The sequence below is a fragment of the Takifugu flavidus genome, chromosome 2, assembly GCF_003711565.1.
Source record: "Takifugu flavidus isolate HTHZ2018 chromosome 2, ASM371156v2, whole genome shotgun sequence".
Taxonomy (NCBI): Eukaryota; Metazoa; Chordata; class Actinopteri; order Tetraodontiformes; family Tetraodontidae; genus Takifugu; species Takifugu flavidus.
This window is the reverse complement of record NC_079521.1, coordinates 15975401-16001368: the sequence shown is the minus strand read 5'-3', so window position 1 is coordinate 16001368 and position 25968 is coordinate 15975401. Positions and strand designations below refer to the sequence as shown.

Below are 25968 nucleotides of genomic sequence, written 5' to 3'. Positions count from 1 at the left end.
TATTGATTGTGAAATACGTCGTCGCGAGGGCGGCGGCGCAGCGCGAGCATCGGCCAAAACAAACCAGAAAGGCAACTTAGCAGGGTGTGTCTGTTTTTGCTGTTGCACAGATGATGAGTCAGCGGAGCGCGGGCAGTCCCAGGAAACATGGGCAGGAGGATCTCCATCTTCAGAGCTGCGGCGCCTTGAGTTCATCGCCTTCCACGCGGCGTCCCAAAGGCCTCCCTCAAACCACCAGCGCCTCCGCCCCCCTCCGCAGCTCCCCCGAACAAAGCCTCGAGTGCAAGGAGACCATCCTCTGACCCTCCTGTGCTCCAGGCCGGCTGTGCTGTGCAGCAGATGTCTGTAGAGTCTTGGGTGGTCCCTGCAGCAGAGGGGGGGGGGGTTCTTCTGGCGGTGTGAGCGCACCACAGGGGGGGGCGGTGCGTATTTGTGATGCAGCGCCAGCCGGGTCATCAGCAGAAACGGTAGCAAACTTGGTACGAGCCCGCCGGAGTCCGCAGTGGCTTCTCACTCCTCGGAAAAAAGAAAGTTAATGAGTAAAAGAATGTTTCTCCCTCAGGGGATGTTTTCTACTGGATTTCCTCTTTAAAGAAACACAAATGCTCGGCTGTGAGTCTGGATCTGTGGATAAAGGACAGAGACTATTGTGTTGTCAGTATAAACCGTATGTGCCCCCAGAAGCCTGGGGGAGATGTCCGTGCGCGCTCGTTATGAACCGTGGAGACTGGTTGTTCCCACTGGTTCAGACACTGTGGAACTGTTTCTAATAGGGTGGTGAATATTTTGTGGTGCTGCTGGTTCGAGAACATCACAGATGTGGATTATTTACCTCATTGTGTTACGATTCTTATCAGTGTCACAATAAAATCTGAATTTGTTATCCCGTGGTTTATGTCCTGTCTTGCAATGTGTCAAATCGGTGTTATGAACAGTTCACATGCACAAAGTGACAGATTTTATTTTTTTTATTAGTTTTTCTTAAAATGTAAAGAGGTGAGAGGTGCAACGTGCAGACTTTAACACGCTGCAGGAACACATAGAATTATGTCATCGTGGCATTTTAATTTGCTACAAATACAATATGATATTAAGGGAAACGTCCCAGGGTCTGATTATTTTTCAAAATCGAAAATTAATCCAATCGTTCATCACGTCCTGAATTTAAAGCGCTTGTTGGTTTTCCGGGTTTCATTTTTCAAAATAAAGACACTGACGTCTCCGCCATTCCACTTCTCTCATATTCAGCACATGTTTTTCGAAGGTAGACTTAAATGTTTAAAGCCGCTCAAAAACGTATTTTGAGGTCATTTATTCGACAAACTAATCAAAAAATATATATCTTTCGTTGTCGCGTTAACGGGACACGCGTGCTTTTATTTTGTAAAGCCGCACCGGAGCGGAAGTCACACGTCTGTATATAAAGGGAGCTTCGCTCACCCAGGAAATTATCACGTCCAGTCGGCGCAGAGTCGTGTGGACTGATACAAAGCCGTGGTATTTATTAGGATTACGGTCTGCTCACCCACGACTACAAACATTTTCCTTTAAAAAGAAGATTTTTTTTCCCCGGCCAGTTTTGAATGGTGCTTTAGCCTCTCTCGTGCTTCGCTCGAGATAGCTGATCTGCGTTCCACGTCAGTGTGAGCTAACGTTGACTAACGGCCGAGGTCCGAAAATACGATATACTAAAATACTAAAGGTCGATCTCGGCCTCCTTTAGGCTCCATTCCGGGGATGCTGAAGAGGCGTGAGGGGCTGAGGTTGTGCAGCTAGCGGCGCGCTGCGCGGTGCCACGGCGCCGTCCACGTCTCGTCTCGTCTGCTCTGTTGTGTTGAGCGTTGCCAGCTGAGCTAGGCCACGTCTCCGCGGAGTCTGCTCCGTCGGGCCGAGACGCAGGGAACATGCCCAGTGCGCGCAAGCTAGACGGAGGGGAGCGAGGAGCGCGCATGTGAAAAGTCCTGGACATTTATGACCGACTGCGTGTTTGCATTCGGGAACTGTTTCCGCATCTACGCGGCATGTCACGTATACGGATGCGTCTGTGCAACCTTTGATCTGTGTAGGTCAACATAACGGAGAGAAAATCGTTCACTTTTGACATGATCGGCTTTGGCGCAAACCGGCGCGGGGGCCGCCTCCCGTCCTTCATCCTCATCTTCTTGATGGTGGTCATCGCCATCCTGTCGTTCAACTACTACGCGGTGTCCAACAGGCAGGGCCGCTTGCTGGACGAGCTGGCGGAGGTGCAGTCGCAGGTGAAGCGCACGGACGCGGCGCGCAGCCGCCTGGAAAAGCGCAACTCGGAGCTGATGGTGCAGGTGGACACGCACAAGAAGCAGATCGACCAGAAGGATGGAGACTACAGCGTTTTGGAGGGCAAGCTGCAGGCCCGAGAGGCTCTCAACAAGAAGTGCACTGATGAGAAGGTACAGGCGTGAGGACGGGGCTCCGCAGTCATCAAATCCTCCTGTCACCACTAATAATTAGCATTTTCTTTGGCTTATTGTGAAACACACAGTGATCCGGCCTCATGTGTCCAGCGTGACCGGGCTCTCCTTTCATTTGAGCCGCACGGGGACACATGACGGCAGATGGGAGGCAGGTTGTGTGTGATTTGCATCCAGCACGTCGTCTGTTTGGTTCCTCTCCCCCCCTTTGACAGCAGGTCCCAGCTGATGGGCCGCCGCCGCTCGCCGCGTTTCATTCGTGCGAGGACGTCCGCGGATGCCACTTGCACACTTGTTGAGTCCATAAACCTGCGGTGCGACGCGGAGGATCCCTGCAGCAGATTAACCACAGCTTAGTTTTCTGCGCATGGATGAAAGCACCCAGGACGTCCCGTCACTCGCTGTGCGTTCGGGACAATAATCCTGGTCAAGTTAAAGGTCGGCGGCGGCGTTGGCACACGGACTCTGCTGCTGGCTGCCCTGAAACGCCCCACCCTGTGTAAACACGGATAGACGCGACGCGCCTGATATTTGATCCGTCAACCTTCTGTTTTCCGTCTCGTGGAAAAACAGGTTGACGGCCCTTTGTTACAGATTCCTGCTCTTGGATTTGCTTCCCGTTCGGTCACATTTCTTCAGCAGCCGCATGACAATGAGTGACGTGAGCACTGCTAATTGGCTAATGCTGGCTAGTCCTTTGTAGGAGGGGGGGGGCACTAATTCTTTGTGGTTGTGCGATGGGTTGCCGTGGAGACCCGACGTGTTCCTGCTGGATGTCGCCTCGGGTATTTGGCACAAACTGTAGCAGGAGATGTGCCCGAGTTGACTTTGGCCACGGGCGGGGAGAGGATGTGGAGCCGTTTGTTTCTCTTGATGAATATTTATCGTGTTCATCGATGAGCCGCTGCTGTGTCACCAACACGCCGTTACGTCCCGTTAGCGCTTCACCTGCAATGGAACGACTTTAATTAAGCTAACTCTTCTCTTTTCACCACATCTGTGCAGATGAAGTTGCAGGATGATGTCACGAGCCAAATGACTGAAATCCAAAGACTAAAAGGTAAGATGGGGGGGGTCTTATAGGTGGGGAGTCCTCAGCCTCCCACCAGGGGGCGACTGTTTACACGCATCACATATTAAAGGCGAGTTAATTGGGATGTTTTGCAAACAGAGCAGCTGACGGAGCTGAAGCAGGAGTTGATGAAAAAGGAGGATCAGCTGAGAGAAGTCAAGAAAAACGGCACCAATCTGGAGAAGAAACTGGAGTACGAGAGGTAAATTCAGCCTCTCTCCTTTCGGGACGCGCGGCCTGGAGTTGACGTGGCGTGTGTTGACTAGTTTGCAGTGTGGGCGTCAGATTGCGCAACTGAAAGAAGAATACGAAGAAGCGAAGAAGACTCTGGAAGCCGAAGCCGCGAAGCTGAGACAGGTCGGTATGGACGAGGTCCCGAGGTGCGGAGACGTCTGGGACGCTTCCGCAAGTCTAACCGCAGAGTTTCAGGGGCGGGTGCGGGATTTAGAAAGCACAACTTTCCTTCTTTATTCCTCCAGAATGTCCTGAGCGGGCTGAAGGAGGCGGGTCGGCACGTGGAGGTGGCTGCAGAGCGCCACACGGTGGCCGCCCACCGGCGTGGCGCTCCGGATTTAAAAGGTACTGCCCATCTTCCCGTGAACAACGTTGCCTTTACGGCCCTTTTACATGGCTTCTTCTGCTACAGAGGAGATGGGAAAACCCGGCAGCGACGCTGGCATGCCGGCCATCGAAGACAGCGAGGTGGGAAAACTGGAGGAAAACCAGTTTGGTAAGTAAGAGAAAAGGAAATGAGGTGTTGAAGACAAAGGTGAGGATTGCTTATTCTTGTTTGTCCCCTACAGCCCTGAAGAGACCGGCCATCACCCAGAAGCGTCATGAGGCCCAGGACGCGGTCATGGGGGCGGGGGCCGGGGCGGCCGATGGCCTCGGGGCCCAGAGCCTGTCCCTGGATGAGCCGAGGCTCCAGCAGGAGGGCCGAGCCGTGGCGGCCGCACCCCCCGGTGTGGTACAGGACGAGAAGGCGGAGGTTTTTGAAGAAAACAACAAGGTCGGAATCAAAGCGGACGAACTGGGAGAACAGCAAAGACAATTACGAGGTAAAGACGGACCTGAATGCATCACGGTGCGTTCACGCGCGTCTCTCCAGACAATTGGAATAAATCCACTTTTTTTTTTGTTTTTTCCCAGCTCCTGAAGCCAAGGATGTCGGGGATCACGCGAAGGTGATTCCTCTGCCCCTTAACCCCGCCCAGGTGCCCAACCCCCTCCAGCCACACCACGCCAAAGACCTGGTCCCACCAGAGGCCGTCCACCACCGTCAAAGTGAGTCCCCCCTCCCGCTCTAGGTGTTCTGGGGTCCACGTGGGCTGAATTGACCAAAGCGAGCCGATTCCGGCCGTCCTCCGCGGCTCCTCCTCTGCCGACTGTCGCCTCCTCCGTGAAGGGCGTTTGACCTTCGGGCACGTTTGTCGGAGCAACGTGGCGTCGTGGACGCCTCAGCTGCAGAGGAGGACCAAGTGACCCACGCCGATGCTCTGTTCCTCCCTCCCCCTCCCTCCCTCACTCACCCGTCCACCTCTGCGGCGCCACCACTCGGCACTCTTCTTCTCCTGCCCACGTCGGTTCTTTAGCCCACCTCATCCACCTTCAGGGCTCAGTGCTCCGTAGCCGAGGCTCCGGGTCGCGGGTCGACTGCGTGGAGCTGATTAGATGTTCAAAGCCTTTTGTTCTGCTCAACCCTCCACCTCCAGCTCCACGGTTGACTTCCGCCTTTAGAGCCTCTTGTAATCCGCCTGTGCTGCCATCTTCACCTCCTCTCCTCCTCCCTTCCTTCCCTCTGCAGAGCTTTTTCCCTGTTTTCCCCCCTTGCTTCCCTCCCTTCCTGACGAGGCCCTTCTCTGCCTCCTGCAGGCCGGTTCTTTGATGAGAACGAGTCCCCAGTAGATCCGCAGCACGGCTCTAAGCTGGCGGACTACAATGGGGACGACGGGAACGTGGGTGAGTATGAGGCCGACAAGCAGGCCGAGCTGGCCTACAATGAGGAAGAGGATGGTGATGGTGGGGAGGAAGACGTCCAAGGTGAGCCAGGTTCGGGGGGCTGGATTTGCCTGTCCAGATGTGTTATCCACCATTGCACCCTCCTCCCTCCACCCCTGTCCCGCCGCAGCTGCATCTGTCTCCACGGCGGTCGGAGCGGCTCACAGGACCCTGAGTTCGGTCTTTACAGAACTCCCGACCCGATCGGTCCGGTTTGAGCCGCTTGGCCGTGGAACTCGTGCTTCTGTGAGCCGGCGCTCTGCGCTCTCCTGCCTGTGCTTCATTTTAGCCGTGCCACCTGTCTGTGCCCACCAAACATGTCCACCAGTAGATAAAAATAGCTCGCTGTGTAGCTCGCATGCCCTTGATGTCTGTCCTGCGTCGGTGATCCAGACACCCCGGGCTTACAAATCAATGTTTGAGCGTCATTTCTGAGGTCATTGTGTCCCCGTCCTGCTCAGCACGCCGCTCAGGTGGTTGGATGAGCCTCCGTGTTCATTTCCCCTCGTTCCTGATGTTCTCTTCTCTCCTTCTTGCCCGTAGATGACGAGGACCGGGACGTCCAGCGGGAGCGCGCCGTGGACTACGGGAAAAGACACCAGGCCATTGACATTCTCTGAACGCCGGCCCATCTCGTCAAAAGTTCGGAGTCCTGGAACGGCGGACGTTGGCGGGGTGCGACCCGGCGAGGCCGACCACGACGAAGGGGAGAAGCTAATTTATTATTGATGAGGTAGCGAAATGCCAAGAAAATCAGGCGGGCTTTTGATTTCCGGTGGTCAGAACCGCCAACTGTACCAGACTGGTTCTGATCCTTGTATCGGTTCTCAGAAGAACTCAAGAAGAGGCCTCAAGGTCGGGCCGTTTTCGTTGATTTCCTTTTCATGTTCGGTTGATTCAGGAAAGAAACTGATGAAGCGACTAATCTGACAGGTTTTCTAACACTTTTTGGGACGAGGACATTTTTTTTTTTTGTTATCGGTGGTGTGAACGGACTCTGTTTCTACATAAACCCTTTTCTTTTATGAACCCAACAACTCTTTTAGTGTCATTGCATGATTTTGAAGGTTTATAAATGAAAAGAACCCCTTCCAAATGACCAGAATATCGACGCTTCAGCAATACTTAAGGGGATTGTTAGTGTGCAAAGGTTTAACCAAGCACAGATAAACCTGTACACATGCTTCCATTATCAAGGATTTTTGTACATAATGCAGTCGAGGGCAGACGGATTCACCGCCATCAAAGTGGCACGTTGAATGTAACTGAATTTTATTAAAGTTGATGCTTCGTGGCACGTCGGCTGTGGTGTTTGGAGCGATTGGATCGTGATGGATGGTGGGTCTGAATGCGGCGGCTCCGCTGCGAGCTGCGGCTGCAGCCTCTGAGGTGAGGGGGTGTGTCCGTGGCCCATACGGGTATCTGCCTCCCGGAGACGGAGCAGAGGCGGGAAATGGCGCCTGCTAACACGGCGATGTGTCATTTCGCGCACGGCGTTTGAGCAGATGTCCGCAGAGAAGCTCGGATCCGCTCCCAGAACGCTGCGCCCCGGCTGTAATGCTCCACCGCTGCTGAGTCGCCGCCTCACAGCACCGCGGATCGCCGTCAAGTGAGTGTCGGGGGTGGGGGGGGCCCGTTTCAACGTTTGTCTCCCTTCGGGTTGCGGTTTATGTAAGGTTGGCTAACGACGGGGTAAATATTTTCCTCCCTCGGCGGAGCACATCTGCTCGCCCGGAGCAGTTTTTCCCCCAAGCGGGCTACGTACCGTTGATGCTAAGCTAACGTTGCTAATGTGTTACTGGCGAGGACGGCTAAAATGCGGCCTACCCGGGACCTGGCTAATTCCTGGTGGGCTTTAATGTCGAGCAAAAAAAATAAATGTTTGTAATAAAACTGCCTGGCTTCGCAGTGTTCGCCGGCGAGGCAGAAGTCGGTGTTTCCGTTTTTGCCATTATGTCGCGTTAAATCGTTGATCGGCCAGTTCACATTAACTAGCCCCAGGTTACGTCTTCTAGCTGGGAGCGAAGCTAACGTCCAAATCGGCATTCCTGAACACAACTTCGGTAGGTCTGCATTCTTTAGCTAGCCCCGGCTTTTCCTTACACCATTCCAAATGATGGCAAGTCATTAATTAAAACACCGCGTAATTATAAGCGTCCGGAGGAAAATCATTTGAAACGCTGCTTGTCTTGTAAACGCAGATAAACGATGTCTGCCTACGTGCGCTGTCCAGCAACGTGCGGCTTTTTTTTAAAAAAAAAATAAAGTTTGCACATTCCGAGGGGACAGTCGAGCTGATACACCCGTTAAACCCAGCAGAAGTGGCCCCGATAGTGTCCCATCGCGGGCACTAAATTTCAGCGTTATTTATCCCCGTCTGCGGTGCCGCACTGGCTCGCTAGCGTCGCGTTAGCACCCTCTGTTTTGCCTGGTGACATGCTGCCGACCACTGGGTTTTCGGCTTTGTGTCGATCCTTTTAGCCGGAACACTTGCAGACCTCGGTGTCGGGAGATGTCACGGCCATGCAACGCCGCGAAAGACGCCCTTTATTTGCTTTCTGCAGCCTTTGCGCGGCGCCGCTAGCGTTAGCTGCTCGGTTAGCAGCAGCCGCGACCCCGTAGCGCGACTCCTGCAACCGATTTCGAGGTTAAAATCCACCAGCCGCGCCACCTACTTGTCCTCAGACTTGGTGTTTTTGTGCAAAGGAGTTGAGACACGTTACGAGGCAGCAGAGCCAGTCTTGGCATTGATGACTGGACCCGACGGGGCCTGACTCGGTCCTGCAGGTTTGGATGGCTAAGGTTGGCTAGCTGAGCCGAACATTCATGCATGTTCTTATTTCCCGCTCCCTTCATACATAACAGGAGGGAGCCCCGCTTCACGGAACCATTGCCTGGACGGGGAGCTCTTCTGCAGCCGCGGCGTTGTTGCCATGGCAAGATTTTGCCTGAGTGAATGGGAGGCAAAGAGGTGAGGGTTTAAAAAAGGAAAAGGGAGAAAACAAGTGCGAGGAAACCTTATTTTCTACACACCAGGAGAGAATCATGACCCACCAAGATCTCCTGGAAGATGCGTTTGCAAAGCAAGAAAGATGGATGGAATTCACCACTTAGGATCGACCTTGTTGGTGGTTTACCGAGGTGTAAAATGTTGGTTCTGAATTTTGAATCAAAGGACGAGGGTTGCTGTTTTTTTAATTGATTCGTGCAAAAATCCCTAATTTCGCTCTCCTCTCCGTTGATGTCAGCGCAGCGCTCGGCCGCTCTTTGACAGGAATCACGGCGGCGGTTTGTGATTAGTGGAAATTAGAATTTCCGAATCGCAGTTTCCTGTGACAGGAGAATCTAAAGCAACGGGATTAACGCTGGCTGGTTTCCAGCGAAACCGCAGCGCTTCTGCCCTTAAGAAAAGAAAAACCTGCAGCGGAGTTTTGAGAATTCTTTTGGACTATTTCTGTCTCCATTCTGAGATTCGCTCCCGCGGGATGGAGGACGGCGTTGAATCGCGAACGCTGACCACCTCCGGGGACGGTGACGTAGGTTTCGTGCGTTTGTAGCTGTCATTAGCGGCGATTGTGTGCTTTTATTAATGTCCACCCCCTCACATTTCAGCTTCTATCAATAAGGGTCCGGATTTGCCTGTTTGAGACGTCCCCGGGCTGCTGTTACTGTACGACCACGCAGATGTGAAGCAGATGTGGCGGAGGGCATTCTCATCGTGTTTTTTTTTTGTTCCTGGGGGTAATGTCGGGGGTTCGGGGCAGGTTGGGGACGCGTCGTCCCCCTCCAGAAGACGTGTTTGAGTTCTTTGTCCACGTCCACATTCCCTCCGTCCCGCTGACTCCTCTTTTGATCTCCCAGCTCCAGCGACCCTGGGCATTTTTTTTTTATTTTTTTAATCGTAGAGGTGGAATTAAAGCCAGCTGTGGCTGCCGTGATCCACCGTGATGTCAGTGAAATGGGATCCTGAACGCATCCAGATGTTGTTAGAAAATGCACGAGTGTTGCCCAGAGGTCCGCCCAGAGTCTGAAGCAGCTTGAAAGTGGACGTCCGAAACGTCTCCGAGCAGAATAACCTGTTTCGCTCCGGGCCGCCGTGGCGGGTTTTTTCCCCCTATTTCTGTGACACGTCTGGGCTTTTGTCGCCTCTGTCCCACAGCTTTTCATGTGACTGCAACAACGATGAGGCTGAGAATGCGTAAAGCGTCTCAGCAGCCGAACCCCAGCCTGGCGAGCCGCCCGTCCCGTACCAAGCGGAGGCATTCAGAAGTCGAGGAAGATCCTCCTACCAGCGGGGGGCGGGGCCTGTTCTCCACCATCAAGAAGTTTATCAGAGGAAACGCCGTCAAGGTAATGACAGTTTCGAACCACAGCTTCTCGTTTGGGGGGAGTCGGGCGGCTACTCGTGCGTCCGTGCACGCCCAGTGGGTTCAGTAGCGCGCTCCTGCTCCACGACAGTCGAACGCAGCGTGGAGCGGCGCCGAGTGTCATGTTTCCCAAGAAATGCCTGCTGGAATGCAGCGGCTTGTCTGGGAACCAGGACCCTGCGCTAAATTTAGCCTCTGGCTCGCCGGGTGTGCAGAGACCAGAGGTGGAAACGAGTGGAAAAGTGGAGTTTGACTGAAACGGAGGCTCATCAAAGTTTCTCCCTTTATTGGTTTCCCCCACCCCCCCCACCCCCACCCGGCTCTCCGCTCAGGTGCAGCAGGAGGCCCCTGCTAAGAAGTCGCGTCTCGACTGCGACGTGGACAACAACCTGATCACCTCCACCCCGAGCACCAACACTCCACGCAAGGCCATCAGCCGGGTCGGCAGGAGAGGCTCCATCAACGGCCGTGAGCAGGCAGCAGGTTATTGGCGCCGGTTTCCCCGTTTGTGGGTTCTGTTGACGCGGCGTCCTTCCTCTCTCCTGCAGAGGCAACCAATCACGACAGGAGTAGGAGGTCCAATGGCACGCTGGAGGAGACGACGGCCGTGGAGGTGCCCAGCAGCGCTCCCAGAACCACCCTCTTGGGGACCATCTTCTCTCCTGTTTTTAACTTCTTCTCACCAGCTAAAAATGGTAGGTGGCGCCGAAGGCGGCGCCGGCGTCCTGAGACGCGGGTCCAAGTGAACACGACCTGACAAGTTCCGGTCTTTGTGTTTCAGCCTCCTCTGGGTCGGACTCTCCCGACCAGGCGATGGAGGCCGAGGAGATCGTCAAGCAGCTGGACATGGAGCAGGCGGTGGAGATGCCTACCAGCACCGCCATGTCCCCGCACGACCTCTGCGTCGCCTCTAACTTCCACTCCAGCGTCTCACAGCTGCCGCCGCTGCGGCCACCGCATGTCCCGGAGGCGTCGCCGTTAGCGGTGGAGGAAGAGCTCGACGCCGACCTCCCGCCGCTCACCGGTAGGTGGCGCCGCTCCGAAAAGGTTTTGGCAGCAGCCGAGAACCGCGCTCACGCCAACGCCTTTGGTGATTTCGCAGCTCCGGGCTCCAGTCCTGACATGACGTATGTGGAGGCGCCACTGGCCGCGGTGCCGCCAGAGGCGTCCTACGAAGAGGACTGGGAGGTCTTTGACCCGTGAGTGTGGAGTCAAAATCGGCCTCGCGCGGCTGTCGGCGATGAAAAGAACCGTTTTTAATGTTGCGCTTTACAGGTATTTCTTCATCAAACACGTCCCTCCGCTGACGGAAGAGCAACTCACCCGAAAGCCGGCGCTGCCCCTGAAGACGCGCAGCACCCCCGAGTTCTCCCTGGTCCTCGACCTGGTCAGTACCCGGCAACTGGTCACCCCGAGTCCTCGCGTTTGTGGGTAAAACTGCTGCTGATTCCTGGTTTGTTTGCTAGGATGAAACGTTGGTTCACTGCAGTTTAAATGAGCTGGAGGACGCGGCGCTGACCTTCCCGGTCCTCTTCCAGGATGTGATTTACCAGGTAGGTGCTGACCCGCAGGACCCTCCTCCTGCACTGCTTCATGGCGCCACTAGAGGGGGGTAAAGTCGCACCCTGGCCTCCCGTATGTTACAGCTTTGCGTTGTCTCGTGCAGGTGTACGTGCGCCTGAGGCCGTTTTTCAGAGAGTTTCTGGAACGCATGTCTCAAATCTATGAGGTAAAACCAAAATCCAGACTGGTGAATTCACCAACACCGTGCTGGGTTAAAGAAACCCTTTTTTTCTGGTTTTGGCAGATCATCCTCTTTACAGCCTCCAAAAAGGTGTACGCAGACAAACTGCTCAACATTCTAGACCCTAAGAAGCAGCTCGTGAGGTAGGTGGGAACTGAAAAGTTCAAACGAGTGTTGAGTGGCGCCGCAGAGCCTGAAATCCCCCCCCCCCCTCCTCTTTGGCTCTGTCCCCTCTTTACCTGCAGACACAGGTTGTTTCGGGAACACTGCGTCTGTGTCCAAGGAAACTACATCAAAGACCTCAACATCCTGGGCAGAGACCTGTCGAAAACCATCATCATTGACAATTCACCACAAGCCTTCGCGTACCAGGTAAATGCCGACACCTGCGTTTCCAGCGCACCTAGAGCAGGCGAGCGGGCAGTAACATCCGGCCGTCTGGTTTCCAGTTGTCCAACGGGATCCCCATAGAGAGCTGGTTCATGGACAAGAACGACAACGAGCTGCTGAAGCTGGTTCCCTTCTTGGAGAAGCTGGTCGAGATGGTGAGGTGTTCGTCTCTTCCTGCACCACCTTCCCCCTTCCGGTTAACCTAGCCTAACTCCTCTCCGTCACTCGCTCTTCCTCTCCCACGACTCCTTCAGAACGAGGACGTGCGGCCGCACGTTCGGGAGAAGTTCCGGCTCCACGACCTGTTGCCTCCAGACTGAACCGGACCCGTCCCGGCGCCACACGAAAAGACTGAAACAAGGAAACGACGCGTGTAAAAAGCCCCTCTTTGGATGACGAACAACAACATTGCCATTACTGTTAAGATTTTACACCCCCTCTCAGTTTCGCTTTATTTTTGCTTTTTTTAAAAAAAAAAAACATTTGGGGGGGCATTTTTAAAAACCTGGGGGGAAGTTTTCTAAAGAAAAAAAAATCATCGTAGAGGTGAAAACACACCACGAACAAGCCCAGACGTTTAAAACAGACTCTTGAGCTTTGGACGTTTCCACCCTAAATTCTGACATCTTGGTGCTGGTTTGGTGGGTCTGAAACGGCCCCCATGTAAAGAGGAACTGCACCCTGACCCAGACCGACCCCTGGTGCTCGCACTGTTGACACCGGTGATTTAACTCCAGCCTGGCTACAGTGTCTGTAAATGGCCTGTAAACCAACCTGTGTGTGTGTGTTTCTATCACACACACACACACACACCTACGCTGTAGCCTTGGAGAGCATATGCATTCCTCCGTAGCCGAGTTGACTTTAGTGTTCATGTTTTCAAATGTTTGATTCTGTGTGTATTGGGGGGTGGGGGGGCAGTTCTGAGTGTTTGGGTGACGGTCCACTGCAGAGTTAAATGAAGTCCCGATTTGTGGAGGTTTATTTAACCGGTTTCTTATTGGATGTTGCGATTTAAGACTCTTGGCCTGTAAATCTGAAATCTTGTAAAGGTTCGAGGGCATTCATTTTCCCAGTGATACGTGTCGATGTTAGCCTTTCTTTAACAATAGTCTTTGATTTTTAGAGCTATAATCAGTGTTGTCTTTCACTCCTAATCGAGCGTTCTGGCTAAGCCGGGTTTCCTTCTGTTGTGTCCTGTGATGGTAGCATCCTGGCTAATGTAGCGCACGTCGACCGCCGTGTCCCGATGAGAAAAGTGATGGCCAGACTCCGAACCAGCCACATCTGGCACCAGCAACATGCTCTTCTCTATCCAACCTGCTTTTCTTTTTTTTTCCTTTTTAGACTTTGTGTTCATGCGTTTTTAAGTGTCGTGTAACCGCGTGAATGTGGATCAGCCCCATTTCAGCCAGACACTTGAGCCAAACTGACATTTTTACCCGGTGGTTTTATCTTTTTGTCGTCGTCGTCGTTTAAAAGTGAGGTAAAGTTTCTGCAGAAGTGTGGGTTTTGTGTTCGGAGGCTTCAGTCTGTCGTGCAGTATTTCCTCAAATAGATTTGCCCAAACGAGCTAGCTTAAACCTCTGGGATAATTAGGGGGGGGGGGGGGGGGGGGGGGCTTCTTCTTTTCTTTGTCGTCGTCGGATTGTGAATCAAAGTGCATTTTAAGTGAAAGCAGAAGTGTCCAGATTTGCCTTTTCAGTGCCATGTGACTCTGCTAAGATAGGAGACAATCAGAGCTCTGCTGATACCGAGACCGAGGAGCCCGCCCTTCCTCGCCGCCTGTCGTAGCGTGCCGTGCGTATCATGTACTGCAGTTTCAGAGGTCCACCCCCCCACCCCCTGCGTTGCCCCCACCACAACAACGCCAGTTCCTCTTTTGCCTTTTTATTTCACCACCAGAGGTCAGCAGCTCCCAAGAATTTAGTCTGTGTTGGAGTCAAAGCGCTCCAGGCCACCGGAGTGTGTGTGTGTGTGCGTGCGTGTGTGTGTGTGTGTGCTCGCTCAGGCGGACGGTTGCGTGTACATATGTCCAGACTATGAATGTAAATTAATCATGGGGTGCAGTCTTACTCAACGACGACGTACATGGTCGAGGAAGCGAGTCCCGTGGTCGTACGGCGGTAGCCCCTCCCCTAACGACCATCCCGACTTCCAGCTTTTAGCATGCTAGCCTCACCTTGTAGTGCAGCCCAGCTGGGCTCAACATCAAAGCGGGCTCTTTGTCTTTGATTTCTCTGGAACTTTGTCTCGGCGTGTCTCTGGTGGACGGACGGACGGACGGATGGGTGGGAGGTGTTTGATCTTCCACCCAGCTCATTTTTATGTGCATTACCAGTATAATTGTACACTGAGTATTGTACAATACATGCAGCTTCATGTTTTAAAAAAAATCCTTAAAGTAAGGAAAATCTTTTGTATTTTTGATTTCAAAAGGCATGTCATATCTACTTTTTAAATGTATTAATGAAGATTTAACTTTACTTCAGATGGAGTGTTTTTTCTTACAAATACCTGTATGTTTAGTTTAGCGCAATGTTACTGAACTGTTGAAACTAGCATGTAGAAAAACCGCTTGCTTTGTGGGAAAGTCCTGAATTAAATTTTAATCATGGCACTTTTTCTGCAGGAAAAAAAAAAACCCCGTCGTGTTAATGATTTTTGGTTTTATTTTTCAGTATCCTTTAAGCCATTCTACTTGCAAGAATTGCTATTTGTGCTGAAGATGTATTTAAAATGTTTTAAGACATCTGTTAGCCATCAGGCTATATGCTATTGTAAAGTGTATATACCGTTACAATGAATTTCTGAAACAAAGTTTTAAAGTTAAAACTCTTTACAAATGATCTTTGTTTTTATTTCTCCAACACCGGGGATGACGTGAGATGAAGTGCTGCTAGCTAAAGGGAATATTCTAACTTTTTATAAGCAACAGCGCCCCCCTGTGGCAATTCCTGACGTCAGAAACCTCTGAGCTGCCACAATAAAAACACATCCCATAATATCTCCAGTTGAAGACGCGATAACCTATGTGGATTCCACAATTCTTAAGACTCGATCCCCTGCAGTAACGGTTCGTTCAGCTGTTCTGGATGGTGCTGTGTGCATCCAGGCTCCCTGGGCCGACCTTTGACCCGGACTCGGGTGTCACACTCAGGAGTTAATCAGCTCCCCTCGTCAATAATTCAGCACCGACTGTCGGCTCGGTTGCAGAAATCCCCCGAGCAGCCGTGGTTTCCTGTGCCGGAGTCTCGGTGACGAGCAGACCCGCATCCGCTCCAACCTCCATCGATGATGAAGCCAGACGAAGGTTCTGGTCGCCAACAGGATTTCAGCTATTGGATTTGATATTGGATCTAATTTTTTTTGGTTTTTGGACGTTCAATCGGGATCAGCAAAAATGTGGCGGCCAGCATCCATGTGCACGGCGTGCATCGTTTTTGGTGAGTAGCACGGTGTGAAAGTTCGGTCACCGGGGATATAACCGGGTTTCTGCTAGTTCAAGTAAGTGAATGAATAAAGAATATCAACTCTTCCGGATAAAAGTAATAGAAATGATATAAATGTTCTGTCGTAATTAAAAGTTTCAACCATCACTTTGATGTCAGAGTCAAATATATTTAGTGATATCAGCAAACGTTGGTCCAGGGATTTTCTTCAGGCAAGTGCATCCACAGTCCAAACTAATTGAGAGAAGGTCGCAGCAGCTTCCTGAGGAGGCCGTCAGGCTGGAGGAGGACGTCCAGAAGGTCCTCCGTCAGATCCACGCCGTGTCCGAAGGTGAAGACGTGCACAGCGTCCCGGCAGAGAGTCCCGACCTCAACGAATATTCCAGCTCCCTGAGCAACTTCCACAGAGTCTTCCAAGCGCTGCTGACGGAGCGGTTCCTCGAGGAGCTGCCCAGGACGGCGGTCTGCGTCCTGTCCGGGAGACGGGACTGTGGACCTGAGGCCGACCTGACCAGGGCCATGTCGCTAGACTTGATAAAACCTCTCTTGGGATTTGTGTCGACGGTGAGGTCCCGGACGTGCACTCTGGGTCCAGGGGGTGCAGAAACTGCCGGGGCCTCTCTCAGGGTGGGGGGGTCCACGTCTGGGGCGTTACCCAGCCTCCAACAGTCGATCTTAACCACGCTGTCCAGTTTGCCTCCTGGAAATCTGCTCAGCACCCTGAGGGGCCTCATAGATGCAACCGTGACCTACGCCTTAAAGTTTGTGGGGACGTTGCTCCAGGTTCCAGCGGACTATGTCAAACTAGCGCTACAGTTTGGGATCAGAACACCTTCCTTGGACGACAGAGAGACCTGCGAGCAAGGTAAAACAGTATCCAGACATATAGAAACGGGCCTGGTGTAAATGGGTGGTCACAAAGTTCTTTTCTGGTCTGCAGGAGACCTCAAGCAGCTCCTCATGTGGTGAGACATCAGCTCAAACCCCTGAACTGTATCAAATAAACCGATGACGACTTGCACTTGTACCTATTCCTGCTGTGTTTAGGGGGATGAGCCACAACGTGAGCTGGTCTCTGGGCAGCTCTCTCGTCAACATCCTCCTGGCGGTCTTCCTGGTTCCAGAACAGTCGGTGTGCACCTACCCAGGGACCGAGTGCCGGAGCACTCCCAGAGTCACGTTCCAGCGGACGTTCCCCAACGAGGCTGACGATTACCGCAATGTCCTCCTCAAGTGCGACCACCCCAACCTGGCTGAGCTCAACGACACCCTGTGCGCGAACGTCCTGGCGTCCTCCGGAGCGGGGTCTTCTCCGTCTCTGCTCACCTTGTGCCAGGCTCTGAGCTCCCTCGACACCAACCAGATGGAGCAGGTTTGGAGCAACATGTGTTCTGCCGTTCAGGCGCTGGTGTCGCCGTTCATCGACGAGGCGGCCAACTGCCCGACTGAACACGTGCCGCCTTCCCAGGAAACTGTTCCTCACCGGGTCGCTAGAGAAGCCTCCAACCTCCAGCAGCTGGCATGTGACTACAACAGCTGGCTGGAGAACGGCGTGGAAGCCGTCCTGGTCTCGTTATGCAGCGATAACGAGCGCGAGGAATTTGTGGCGCGTGTGTGCGCGAATGCGCTGCTGATGAGGAAGCTGCTGTCGGATCGGGCTAACAGCTGGCTGTACGGATACTGCGCTAACTCCTCCGCAGACCCCAGTTACCTGGTGGATCACTTCTGTGAGTATGACCATTGGGTCGTCCAGCCCACAGATCCCGTGGCCCCCGCCTTATTAGAGTTCTGTCTGAACCTGGACGGTCCCAGACTGAGCAGACTTGTCTGTCAGAACACCGGCTTGTTCATGATTTTATTCTCCAACCCTGAAAATGGGCGGCTCATGCCGAACTGCTCCGCCCTGACCCTGCCACCACCAGCACCGGACAAAGGCTCCCTCACACTGGACTCCTGCCGTTACTCAGAGTGGCGCGACGTGTCGAAAATCAGCTTTGATCTTTTGTCTCAGTGCATCCGCTTTGATCACAGCGGCTTCACCCGGGAGGTGTGCACCAACGCGACCTTTCTGAACAAACTGCTGGTCGACAAGGGGAACGCCTGGCTTGGAGACCACTGCAGCACTTCTCTCAGCATGCTCACACCAGAGCCCACTCGGCCCTTCGACATCGCCGACTGGTGCGACTATAGCACCTGGGGGGAGCGGCAGGTGGACGACTCGGTGGTCGCGCTCTGTTGGCAGAACGACCGGGCTGCTTTTGAGAAGAACGTCTGCTGCCAAGTGGATGTTTTTGAAAAGCTTTCACGAGACCCACAGAACACGTGGCTGAAGTCGGTCTGCTCCAACATCGACGAAGCAGGGCTGTTAGCACAGGTGAGCTCTTACCTGGATACTCGAATGTTAACTCAAATGTTAAGTTATCTGTTGTGAATTGCTCCTCAGCTGTGCAGGTACTCTGAGTGGACCCGCCCTATCATAGTGGACATGACTGATCTAGCCCTATGTGCTGAGAAGGACCCTCAGAACTTCTCGTCCAAAGTCTGCGCCAACACTACGGTCCTCCAAAACCTGCTGGCCAACCAGGACAACGGCTGGCTGATCCAGCACTGCGCTAACCAATCGGAGCCTGGTGGCGATGGGGGGAAGGGAGGAGTCGGCGGGTTCAACCCTTCAGAGCAGTGCCAGTACTCCAGCTGGACCATAACTCTCCCAGATGTTTCTCTCCTGACTCTCTGCTGGGAACATGACCAAACCAGGTTTGTCTCCGTCGTTTGTCCCAACGCAGGTCTACGATTTCGTCTGTCCCAGGAGCCCGCCAGTAGGTGGGTCGGCAGCATGTGTAGCACCTTCACTAACTTCACAACCCCCACCACCACAACCCCCACCACCACCACCACCACCACCAGCAACAGCAACGCTACCTGCCTGGTCTGGAATCTGGCGAGGCAGTTCAACTGGACCTGCTCAACTGATCTGGCCTCGGCCTGCGAGCCCGGGGCCGGTCAGGGCGCGGCCCTGCAGATGATGGCACACTGCTGGGTGGAAAGTCTGGGATCCAATATGGAGTATCTGCTTAGTGCGCCTGTGGCTGCCGTGCTGGAGCAGGCAGTCAGCTCCACCGTGGTCGTTCTTCTGGCCTTGGAGGAGGTCAGGAACGTCTCCCTGCACGTGACCGAGAACATACGAAGGAAAGTGCTGGAGACCGTCATCGAGTACCTCAAGAACGAAGACAACTTCGCTAAAAAGAGGGTGTTGCTGCAATGCTTCGGGGTAGGTGGTCTTAGCATCATCAAGGGCCCCCGAGAGTGTAAGTTAACATTGGCGTGTGTGTGTGTGTGTGTGTGTGTGTGTGTGTGTGTGTGTGTCTAGAGAGTCCTAACAAACTTGATGAAGACCACAAGAGATGCCACCAGTGAGCAGTCCTTCATCATTAAGGTGATTTACCTAAAATAACAGCTTCCTAGCTCTTTGTTACCTTTTTACATCCACACGATTACGATTTTTAACAAATTAACACTAAAATCTCGTATTAAATGATTTCACTTGGTTGCCACCTGTCCTCACTCGTCGAGGCTTCAGCCATTTAGATGTTTGCACACATTTGTTGGTGTTGTGATTTTTAGTGGTGCTGGTTTTCTCTTATTTTGTTGTGTGTTTTCTGTGCGCAGGAGTACTTCAGCATACCGCTGAGCAGCCTGGAGTCTGTGCTCGGGTCGGCCCACGTCGCCACCGTCCGACTGATCCTTCAGTACTACGACAGGAACAGAGACGCGCTGCAGGTCAACGTCCTTCCGCAGGAATCCCAAAATAATCAGATTGTTGTTGGTTTTTTTACACGACTACTGTAATAGTGTACTGGTTGTGTTCGGCAGTTGTCTGACGCGTACCTGTCCATCATGGCGTCGGTGCTGTTCCAGAAGCACCTGACGGCAGACGACAGTCTCTTCCCCGATGTGGCGCCGCTGCTGGTGACGGCCACTCCGGCTGACATCCAGGCGTTGCCGGCGCTGCAGAACAGCACCACCGTGTAAGCGGCGAAGTCCGGATCAAATTAGTAAAATTCGTCCCAACCATTACTAAATGGAGCATTCTTTCACCTGAGCATCTGCTCTGGAGGGAGGCGCCAGACTTAATAACCCTGAAGTTAGCAGGTAGTTAGCTTGGGCCTGTGGTGTCCGGCGGGACCTGTGTGTCCTGTTACAGCTGAACATGCATTATGCATCCTAAGTAAAGGAAACGACCTGGCTGACTAGATTCCAGGTGAGATAGACCTCATTCACAGTGTGAAGGCATTTGCTGTCATTAAAGGTAAAACAGAATCCAAAGTGTGTATCTCAGACCGGCACGTGCTGTAAAATCAGCCGTGAGGGAAGTGGAAACGATGTCACTTCCTCACAAAGACCAGCAGATAGTTGATAGCTGGGTAAATCGGTGCGGCACAACAGAATGTATTTGATTCCTTTCCAGGAGAGAAACCATTAACAGGAACATGTGGCGCATGAATCAGAACCAGCGTCTGGCCTTTGGTGTGTGGTACGGTAAAGCTTTGAGCCCGTCCAACATCACCCTCGGCCCCCCATCCATCATCAGAGACACCGGGAACCTGATCGCCTACCTGCCCTTCCACGACTTCCAACACCTCTCACCGGCTCAGGTAACAGATCTCTGAGCTCTGACACCTGGCTGGGAAACCCGAGGAAGCCAGAGCTCTGCCCGGGGAACGGAAGAGCGGCTCGTTGCATAGCGGCGATCTGCTGCCTTCTGCCGTCACCGCGGCGGGTTGTGTCCTCGCAGCTCGTGTTCAATAAGTAAAGACGGGAATGAAGGGTCAGGGTTATGTTAGGGTTGGGATTTGTTAGGGTTAGAGACATGAATGAAACAGGAAGTCCTGTATTTTCCATTAGCTTTGTCACCTTCCAGAGCTGTGAGGACATGTCCCTAATATGCGACCATTGCTTCTCCATGTATTATACTCTGCTAATTCCTTGCTTGTTGTTTTAAAGATTAGCTAGCGTGCTAGGTTAGCATGCGTTGTTTTGTTGCTGATTACGAGATTGATGATTTAGAAAAACATGTACCGCTAACGTGTTACCCCAGAAATGAATGTCTGGACTAATACATGTTTTAATGTTTAAGGGTTTCTGTCCTAGTTTGCCGTTGAACACTAGTGATGGATTGTGTATCCGCAGCTGTTGGAGGGGCTGGAAGTGCTGCGGAGGAACACGCTCACGCCGCTGAAACAGGAGTTCATCGCTCAACGCATCACCGGCACCTTCAGGAACCTCACAGCTCAGGAATTCACCAGGTTTCTCTTCCTTGCTGCATTTCCACAGTCTTCACAAACTCAAATAGTCATTTTGGTTTGAAGACTTTTTGTGATTTAGCAGCCTTTTGATGTCATTTTCTAAAGCTTTTCTGTGGTTTCGTTTATGATAAAAGCTCTTTATTTTGTACGACCTTCGGGTTTCAGACACTAACGTCTGTGATTCCAGGCTGGGTAACCTGTCGTGCCTGGCAGACGCGGAGGATCTGCTGGTGTACAAAGACTCTGGAACCTTTGGGGTCATCCAGACCATCATCCTGAACTGCACACGTGCTAAACGCAGCCTCCCCAGTCGTCTGGTGGGAATAGAAAACATCTTTATCGCGTCCTGCTTTAACGTTTAAATCTAAAAGGAAAAGCTTCTCGCGCTGTGCAGGTTTCCAGTCTGCTGCTGGACAACGCTGACCTAAAGACCCCCTCGTCTCTCGGACCAGCCCGCCTGGCGGAGCTGTCCCCCTTCCTGCCGTTCTTGGGCGCTCCGTTCCTGCAGGCCCTCACGCTGCCGCAGCTGCTCGCCGCCCTCCCGGCCCTCAGCTCCACTGAATTCAGTCCTGCACAGGTAGACAATGGGGGGCGTTTTTACCTCATTTTACCGCGAGATTGGAATAACTATCAGGTGTCGGTGAATTTGGGGGGGGGGGGGGGTCACATTCACTGCAGGAGCATCTATTTGTCAAACATGGTTGGGTTTGAAGGCAGCTGGCAAGACCTGTGGAACAGCTGACAGGTAGCCAGGCTGCTGCCCTTTGACCCCAGTGCTGACCCCCCCCCCCAATTCCTGCTATTCTCTCCTTTTCCAGGCTGCCATCATCGTAGACAAAGTGTCTCCCAGTAGCACCGTGAGTTATTCATCGTGATGTGACTTTTTTTGGGGGTGGACGTTCTCGCCACCTGATCCCCACGCCGTCGCTTTCCCTCCCCAGCTGACGGCTCCGGGACAGCTGGAGGAGCTCGGCTCGCTCGTGGTCGGGATGAAGGCGGAGACCTTTCTGAGCCTGACCTCTGACAGGCTGCTCTCGTCTCTGCCCGCCATGGCCCAGCAAACACCAGGCCTCAGCCCAACACAGGCCAACGCTGTGGCCACCAAACTCTGGGTATAACACACACACACACACACCACACACACACACACACACACACGTAAATGAAGATGATGATGATTGAGAACTGGAAAAGAGGCACCTTTTACCAGGAACTCTTCTCCTTCTCAGGGTTTTCCTGAAGTAACCAGGTGGTTGGACGACGTGGAGCCTCTGCTGGCTTCCACCCCTCTGCTCAGCGTTCAGGCCAGAACACATCAGCTCGTAAACAACGTGACAGCCGTGTCCATGAAACCCTGGAACACGCAGCAGGTATCCGCAGGGGCAGGCTGCAATTTGTTTTTCCTTTGGAAAATAGGGGCAGTGTTGTTGCCCCCATGTATGAACAGTCAGGATGACAACGTACGGACGTTTCCATGTCCATCCTCAGGCTAAAGCCATATTCAAAGAGCTGAAGGACACCAAACCGGACTCAATCAAACAGGACTTCCTGTGAGTAGAGTTCTTATCGTTTATTATTGATTCGGCCCACGTTCAACCCTTTTCCTTCGTCTCATCAGGAGTCTGGGAACACTGGGACAGGGTGTGAGCTGTGAGGTCTTACAAGAACGTTTCCGGGCCGATCCCTCTCGTCCCGCGGTGCGAAAAATCCTGACGCTCCTCAGACAGCAGCCCGGCCCTCTTCACACCTCCCTGGTGAACGCTTATATTAGGGCAAGCATCGATTGTTAATGCGGGTTGTTAATGCGGGTTCCCCCACGTGTCTTTCTTCTTCTGGACAGAAAACGTGCGTGATTGATAAGCTCTATCAGTTTGAGTTCTTCTCCGAGCTTCTTCAGGACCTCGGGGCTGAGATTGCCCTGTCCATGCCGTAAGTGACCCGGAGCCTGCTAAGCTAGCTTCCGGGAATCAAAGGAACGGCAGTTAGCAAGGCTTAATGGCAGCTGGTGTAAGATAATGGCAGCTAGCCAGAGCAAATGAGATGTGCTGTGTTGTTTCCTGCAGGGTGAGCACCATTAAGAAGTTCCCAGCGGGAATGATGGACACCCTGAGGATCATGATCAACAAGGAATATGTGTATTTTCTCATGTTGTCCAGGACCGAACAGGAACTGGTGGTGGACAAAATGCTGCAGAGGATGGTCGGTGGTGCCACTGCGTTGCCATAGAGACTTGTTGCTAGGAAGAAAGTAAAAAATAAATAAGTATGCAGGTGCTTCACCTGTTTCCAATGGCGTTTTTTCCCAGGAAATGTACACAGGGCTGTTCACGGAGGAGGAGTTCCGCTTGTTGGGCATCATGGCTCCGTTTGTGGTGGACGAAGTCTTCGTTCAGCTGGACCGCAGCTTTTTTACCCAGAATCTGGATTACCTGTCGGGGCTCTGCTACAGGCGCACCAAGATGGACATCGTGGCGCGCATCCTGCAAGAACCCGCCACCTTCGGGTACCGTTCCGAACCGAGGTAACCTCCCTCCTTTAACGCCCGACCCAACAAGCGTTCTTTCTTGCAGAGCGGTGGAGAACTGGAACCAGACGACGCTCAGCCAGGTGGACCGATTTCTATTTTTTCTACCTGAGGACAAACTGCAGGACATTCCCCCGGTGAGGCGGCTGCCCTGTTCCGATTTATTCCGTGTTGAAGGCGCTGGTTCCGGTAACAGAGTGAGGCGTCAGGGTTGTCATTTGAGCCGACGGCTGACGCCGGCGCCGGTGTCGGGGTCAGGTGGCGGCGGCCTTGTTGCGCGCCTGTTTACGCGTGTCGTTCCCGTTTCCACAGGCGCTGATGACCGTGGGGCGAATAGAGAGGCTGTTTATGAGCCAGCGGCGGTGGGAAAGAGGAGACGTGGGTCTGCGCTGTTTGGACGACGGCGACAGGAAGTGGATTTTTGAAAAACAGCAGTTCGTCCTGCAGTTTTTCCTGGGCTTCCTCAAAATAAATCCTGCCTCCCGTGAGCGTCCTTTTACCCCCATGAGCCGCTCTGAAAATTCCCCTCCAACTGCTCTTCGGGAATCAGCAGCATCTCCTGATGACGTGTGTGTGTGTGTGTGTGTGTCTGTCCCAGCTGCTCCTACGGTTCCCACCTGTGAGGTTCTGCACACGACGGCCCCCTCCGCCTGGACGTCCAGCAGCCTCACCGCCATGTCTGTACCGGCCTTCTCCAGCTGCCTGGAGCTGATGGGTCAGGATCCGTTTCTTGCATCCTACCAACGCAGCGAGGTGTTCAAGAGAGTCAAAGAGGTTCGGATCATCGCTTTAACCTCTCGGATGTGACTAACGCTAGGACCGCCTTAACGCAACGTTCGTTCTGTCTCTACCGGGTCCGTCTGGAATAATGCGGCCATGAAGATACACGGCCCGGTCTCGTCCTTTTCTCAGTCCCTGATTGCTCAGCTGGGCGGGGTTGCCGTGGAGATGTCAATGGAGGAGCTCGGCAGCCTCCGACTGATGGAGCGGAGGAGCATCGGTGCTGTGGGGGCGATCAGTAGCTGGAGCCAGAGACAGGTACGGCTTAGCTCTCCTACCTGGTTCCCCCCCTCCGTTAATGACTCTTGTTTCCAACCAGCTCGCTGTGCTCTTCGCTGTGGTGCTGAACTCCACCAAGCAGAGTCCGAGCCAGCTGGACTCCAGCACGCTGGTGGCGATGGGCCACCTTGTGTGCGGAGCCAAAACCACAGAGATGAACCTGTTCAATGCCGTGGAGTTCAGGTGAGCCTGTGATTTGAGCTTCTGCACGCGCTCTTTTACACACCCGGTGTCACTGACTCCCGATCGTGATGTGTCGCCCCCTGGTGGTCGCAGTAAGGCGGCGCTCTGGCTGGGCCAGCTTCGGCTCTCGTGCTCTGAGGAGCAGCTGCTGGTTCTTGTGGGTCTGCTGAGCCACAGCCTCGCTTTTGGCCCGATTAGTTCATGGGGAGCAGATGTCTTCATTGAAATTGGAGTGCTGGCAGGTACTGGGGGTGAAATGTCCACTTGTAAATCAGTGACAGGACTAAGAAAAGCCTTCTAATGCTGCTATTTTTCACCCCTCTTCCTGCAGCTGGTGTCCCAGACATGGCCATGTCAGCTTTAGTGAAAGAGCAAATTGAAGGAGTCACGCCGGTGGCCATCGCTATGATACCGCCTGATAAATTTGCTGTGAGCCGACGCCCCCAGGACCATCTTTTAATGAGCTCTGGAGGACTGGGTTGCGTCTCATTTGATCCGCTCTGGCTGTCCTGCAGGTGGTGTTCGACCAGAGGCAGATCGGCATGTTCTCGTACACGCAGGCCGCGGCTGTGACGGACGATCAGCTGGCTGCTCTGTCCGATGTGCAGAGGACGGCTCTGGCGATGGTGCTGACGCCCCGGGAGGACCGGCTCGTAGACTTCAGAGGTGAAAATTGGTCTGTCTTTCTAGGCTCCCAGCACTTTCCCATCGCTTCACGTGGGATGCTGAGCCATGTAGAGTCTGCCCCGGGTCATTGATGGTGACCCACATGGTCTCCGTGGTTTACTGACTGGATTAACTGTGACCCTGCAGGGAGATCACTGGGGTTCCGGCTCAGCCACCGTCCTGTGTGTGTCACTCTGGGTCTACTGGTGCAGCTGATGGTGGCAGCCTGGCTGGACACATGACCCCGTCTGGATCAGAACGCACATCATCTCCTGCAGTATAAATATATATTCTGGTATTTACCCAGGCGTAACCCTCCGCCAGGTCCAACCACATGAGACTTTTCATGTTTTTATCATTTATTTACTTGTTTTGATGCTATTACTGTCTTATTACTGTCTTAATACGGCATTCTTAGCGCTGTGCTGCTACACCAGGAATGATTATTTTTGTTAGAATCATTTCCATATTATTTCTGGTCCTGTGAAACATGATTAGATCAGCGGTGTTCAGTCTGCGTGTATATTTGCTGTGAGATTTGTGTTGTGATGAGGACATGAAAGAATAAATCCAATCCAACCCAACTCTTCTTTTCTTTTTGGTTTCATATTTCACACAATAGAACGATTATCGTCATATTTAACAAATATGTTGTATTCTGCACCCAAATTAAAGATGATATAATATATACATGTTTAAATATAGCGAAATATAGATCAAAGGTGTGGGGAAAAGAACACAAGTAAAATGTAGATCAA

The 25968-nt window shown here is 53.0% G+C and overlaps 4 protein-coding genes across 15 annotated transcripts in view; all 4 read left to right on the top strand.

Annotated features, from left to right (window-relative positions):
- Positions 1-890, top strand: part of fam189a1 (family with sequence similarity 189 member A1) — a 35214-nt gene extending 34324 nt beyond the window's left edge. For all 5 annotated transcript variants that reach the window (XM_057024808.1, XM_057024830.1, XM_057024823.1 and 2 more), the window contains exon 12: positions 111-890. In XM_057024808.1, the coding sequence (XP_056880788.1) occupies positions 111-302 (192 nt within the window). In that variant the 3' untranslated portion in view covers positions 303-890. The remainder of the gene's footprint in view (positions 1-110) is intronic.
- A 538-nt stretch (positions 891-1428) lies between these two features.
- Positions 1429-6817, top strand: golm2 (golgi membrane protein 2). 4 transcript variants are annotated; one of them, XM_057025016.1, is made up of 10 exons: positions 1429-2429; positions 3456-3510; positions 3622-3724; positions 3789-3879; positions 4002-4101; positions 4169-4252; positions 4326-4580; positions 4681-4806; positions 5395-5562; positions 6064-6817. In XM_057025016.1, exons 1-10 carry the CDS (start codon positions 2103-2105, stop codon positions 6138-6140), a joined length of 1386 nt encoding a protein of 461 aa, XP_056880996.1. In that variant the 5' UTR covers positions 1429-2102; the 3' UTR covers positions 6141-6817. The 4 variants fall into 4 exon arrangements, with proteins under 4 accessions (XP_056880996.1, XP_056880995.1, XP_056880998.1 ...); XM_057025015.1 differs by having other exon boundaries at positions 1430-2429; positions 4672-4806; XM_057025018.1 differs by lacking the exon at positions 5395-5562 and having other exon boundaries at positions 1430-2429.
- Positions 6818-6856: 39 nt separating this feature from the next.
- On the top strand, positions 6857-14870 carry ctdspl2b (CTD (carboxy-terminal domain, RNA polymerase II, polypeptide A) small phosphatase like 2b). 5 transcript variants are annotated; one of them, XM_057024992.1, is made up of 13 exons: positions 6858-7129; positions 9680-9870; positions 10220-10355; positions 10436-10582; positions 10669-10911; positions 10990-11086; positions 11163-11274; positions 11354-11440; positions 11554-11616; positions 11695-11774; positions 11877-12003; positions 12081-12176; positions 12276-14870. In XM_057024992.1, the coding sequence occupies exons 2-13, from the start codon at positions 9703-9705 to the stop codon at positions 12339-12341; spliced, it is 1422 nt and encodes a 473-aa protein (XP_056880972.1). In that variant the 5' UTR covers positions 6858-7129; positions 9680-9702; the 3' UTR covers positions 12342-14870. The 5 variants fall into 5 exon arrangements, with proteins under 5 accessions (XP_056880961.1, XP_056880972.1, XP_056880963.1 ...); XM_057024983.1 differs by adding an exon at positions 8386-8491 and having other exon boundaries at positions 6928-7129; positions 11554-11774; XM_057024991.1 differs by lacking the exon at positions 6858-7129 and adding exons at positions 7672-8307; positions 8386-8491 and having other exon boundaries at positions 11554-11774.
- A 29-nt stretch (positions 14871-14899) lies between these two features.
- strc1 (stereocilin 1) lies at positions 14900-25794 on the top strand. Its single transcript, XM_057020136.1, has 29 exons — positions 14900-14904; positions 15686-16338; positions 16414-16438; positions 16521-17847; positions 17917-18744; positions 18844-18909; positions 19143-19253; positions 19347-19501; positions 19942-20128; positions 20664-20779; positions 20967-21096; positions 21174-21356; positions 21598-21636; positions 21721-21891; positions 22009-22149; positions 22268-22329; positions 22398-22533; positions 22620-22708; positions 22843-22978; positions 23085-23281; positions 23349-23439; positions 23615-23786; positions 23901-24076; positions 24185-24340; positions 24402-24544; positions 24638-24786; positions 24876-24973; positions 25060-25210; positions 25358-25794. The coding sequence occupies exons 1-29, from the start codon at positions 14900-14902 to the stop codon at positions 25450-25452; spliced, it is 5988 nt and encodes a 1995-aa protein (XP_056876116.1). The 3' UTR covers positions 25453-25794.
- Positions 25795-25968: the final 174 nt, after the last annotated feature.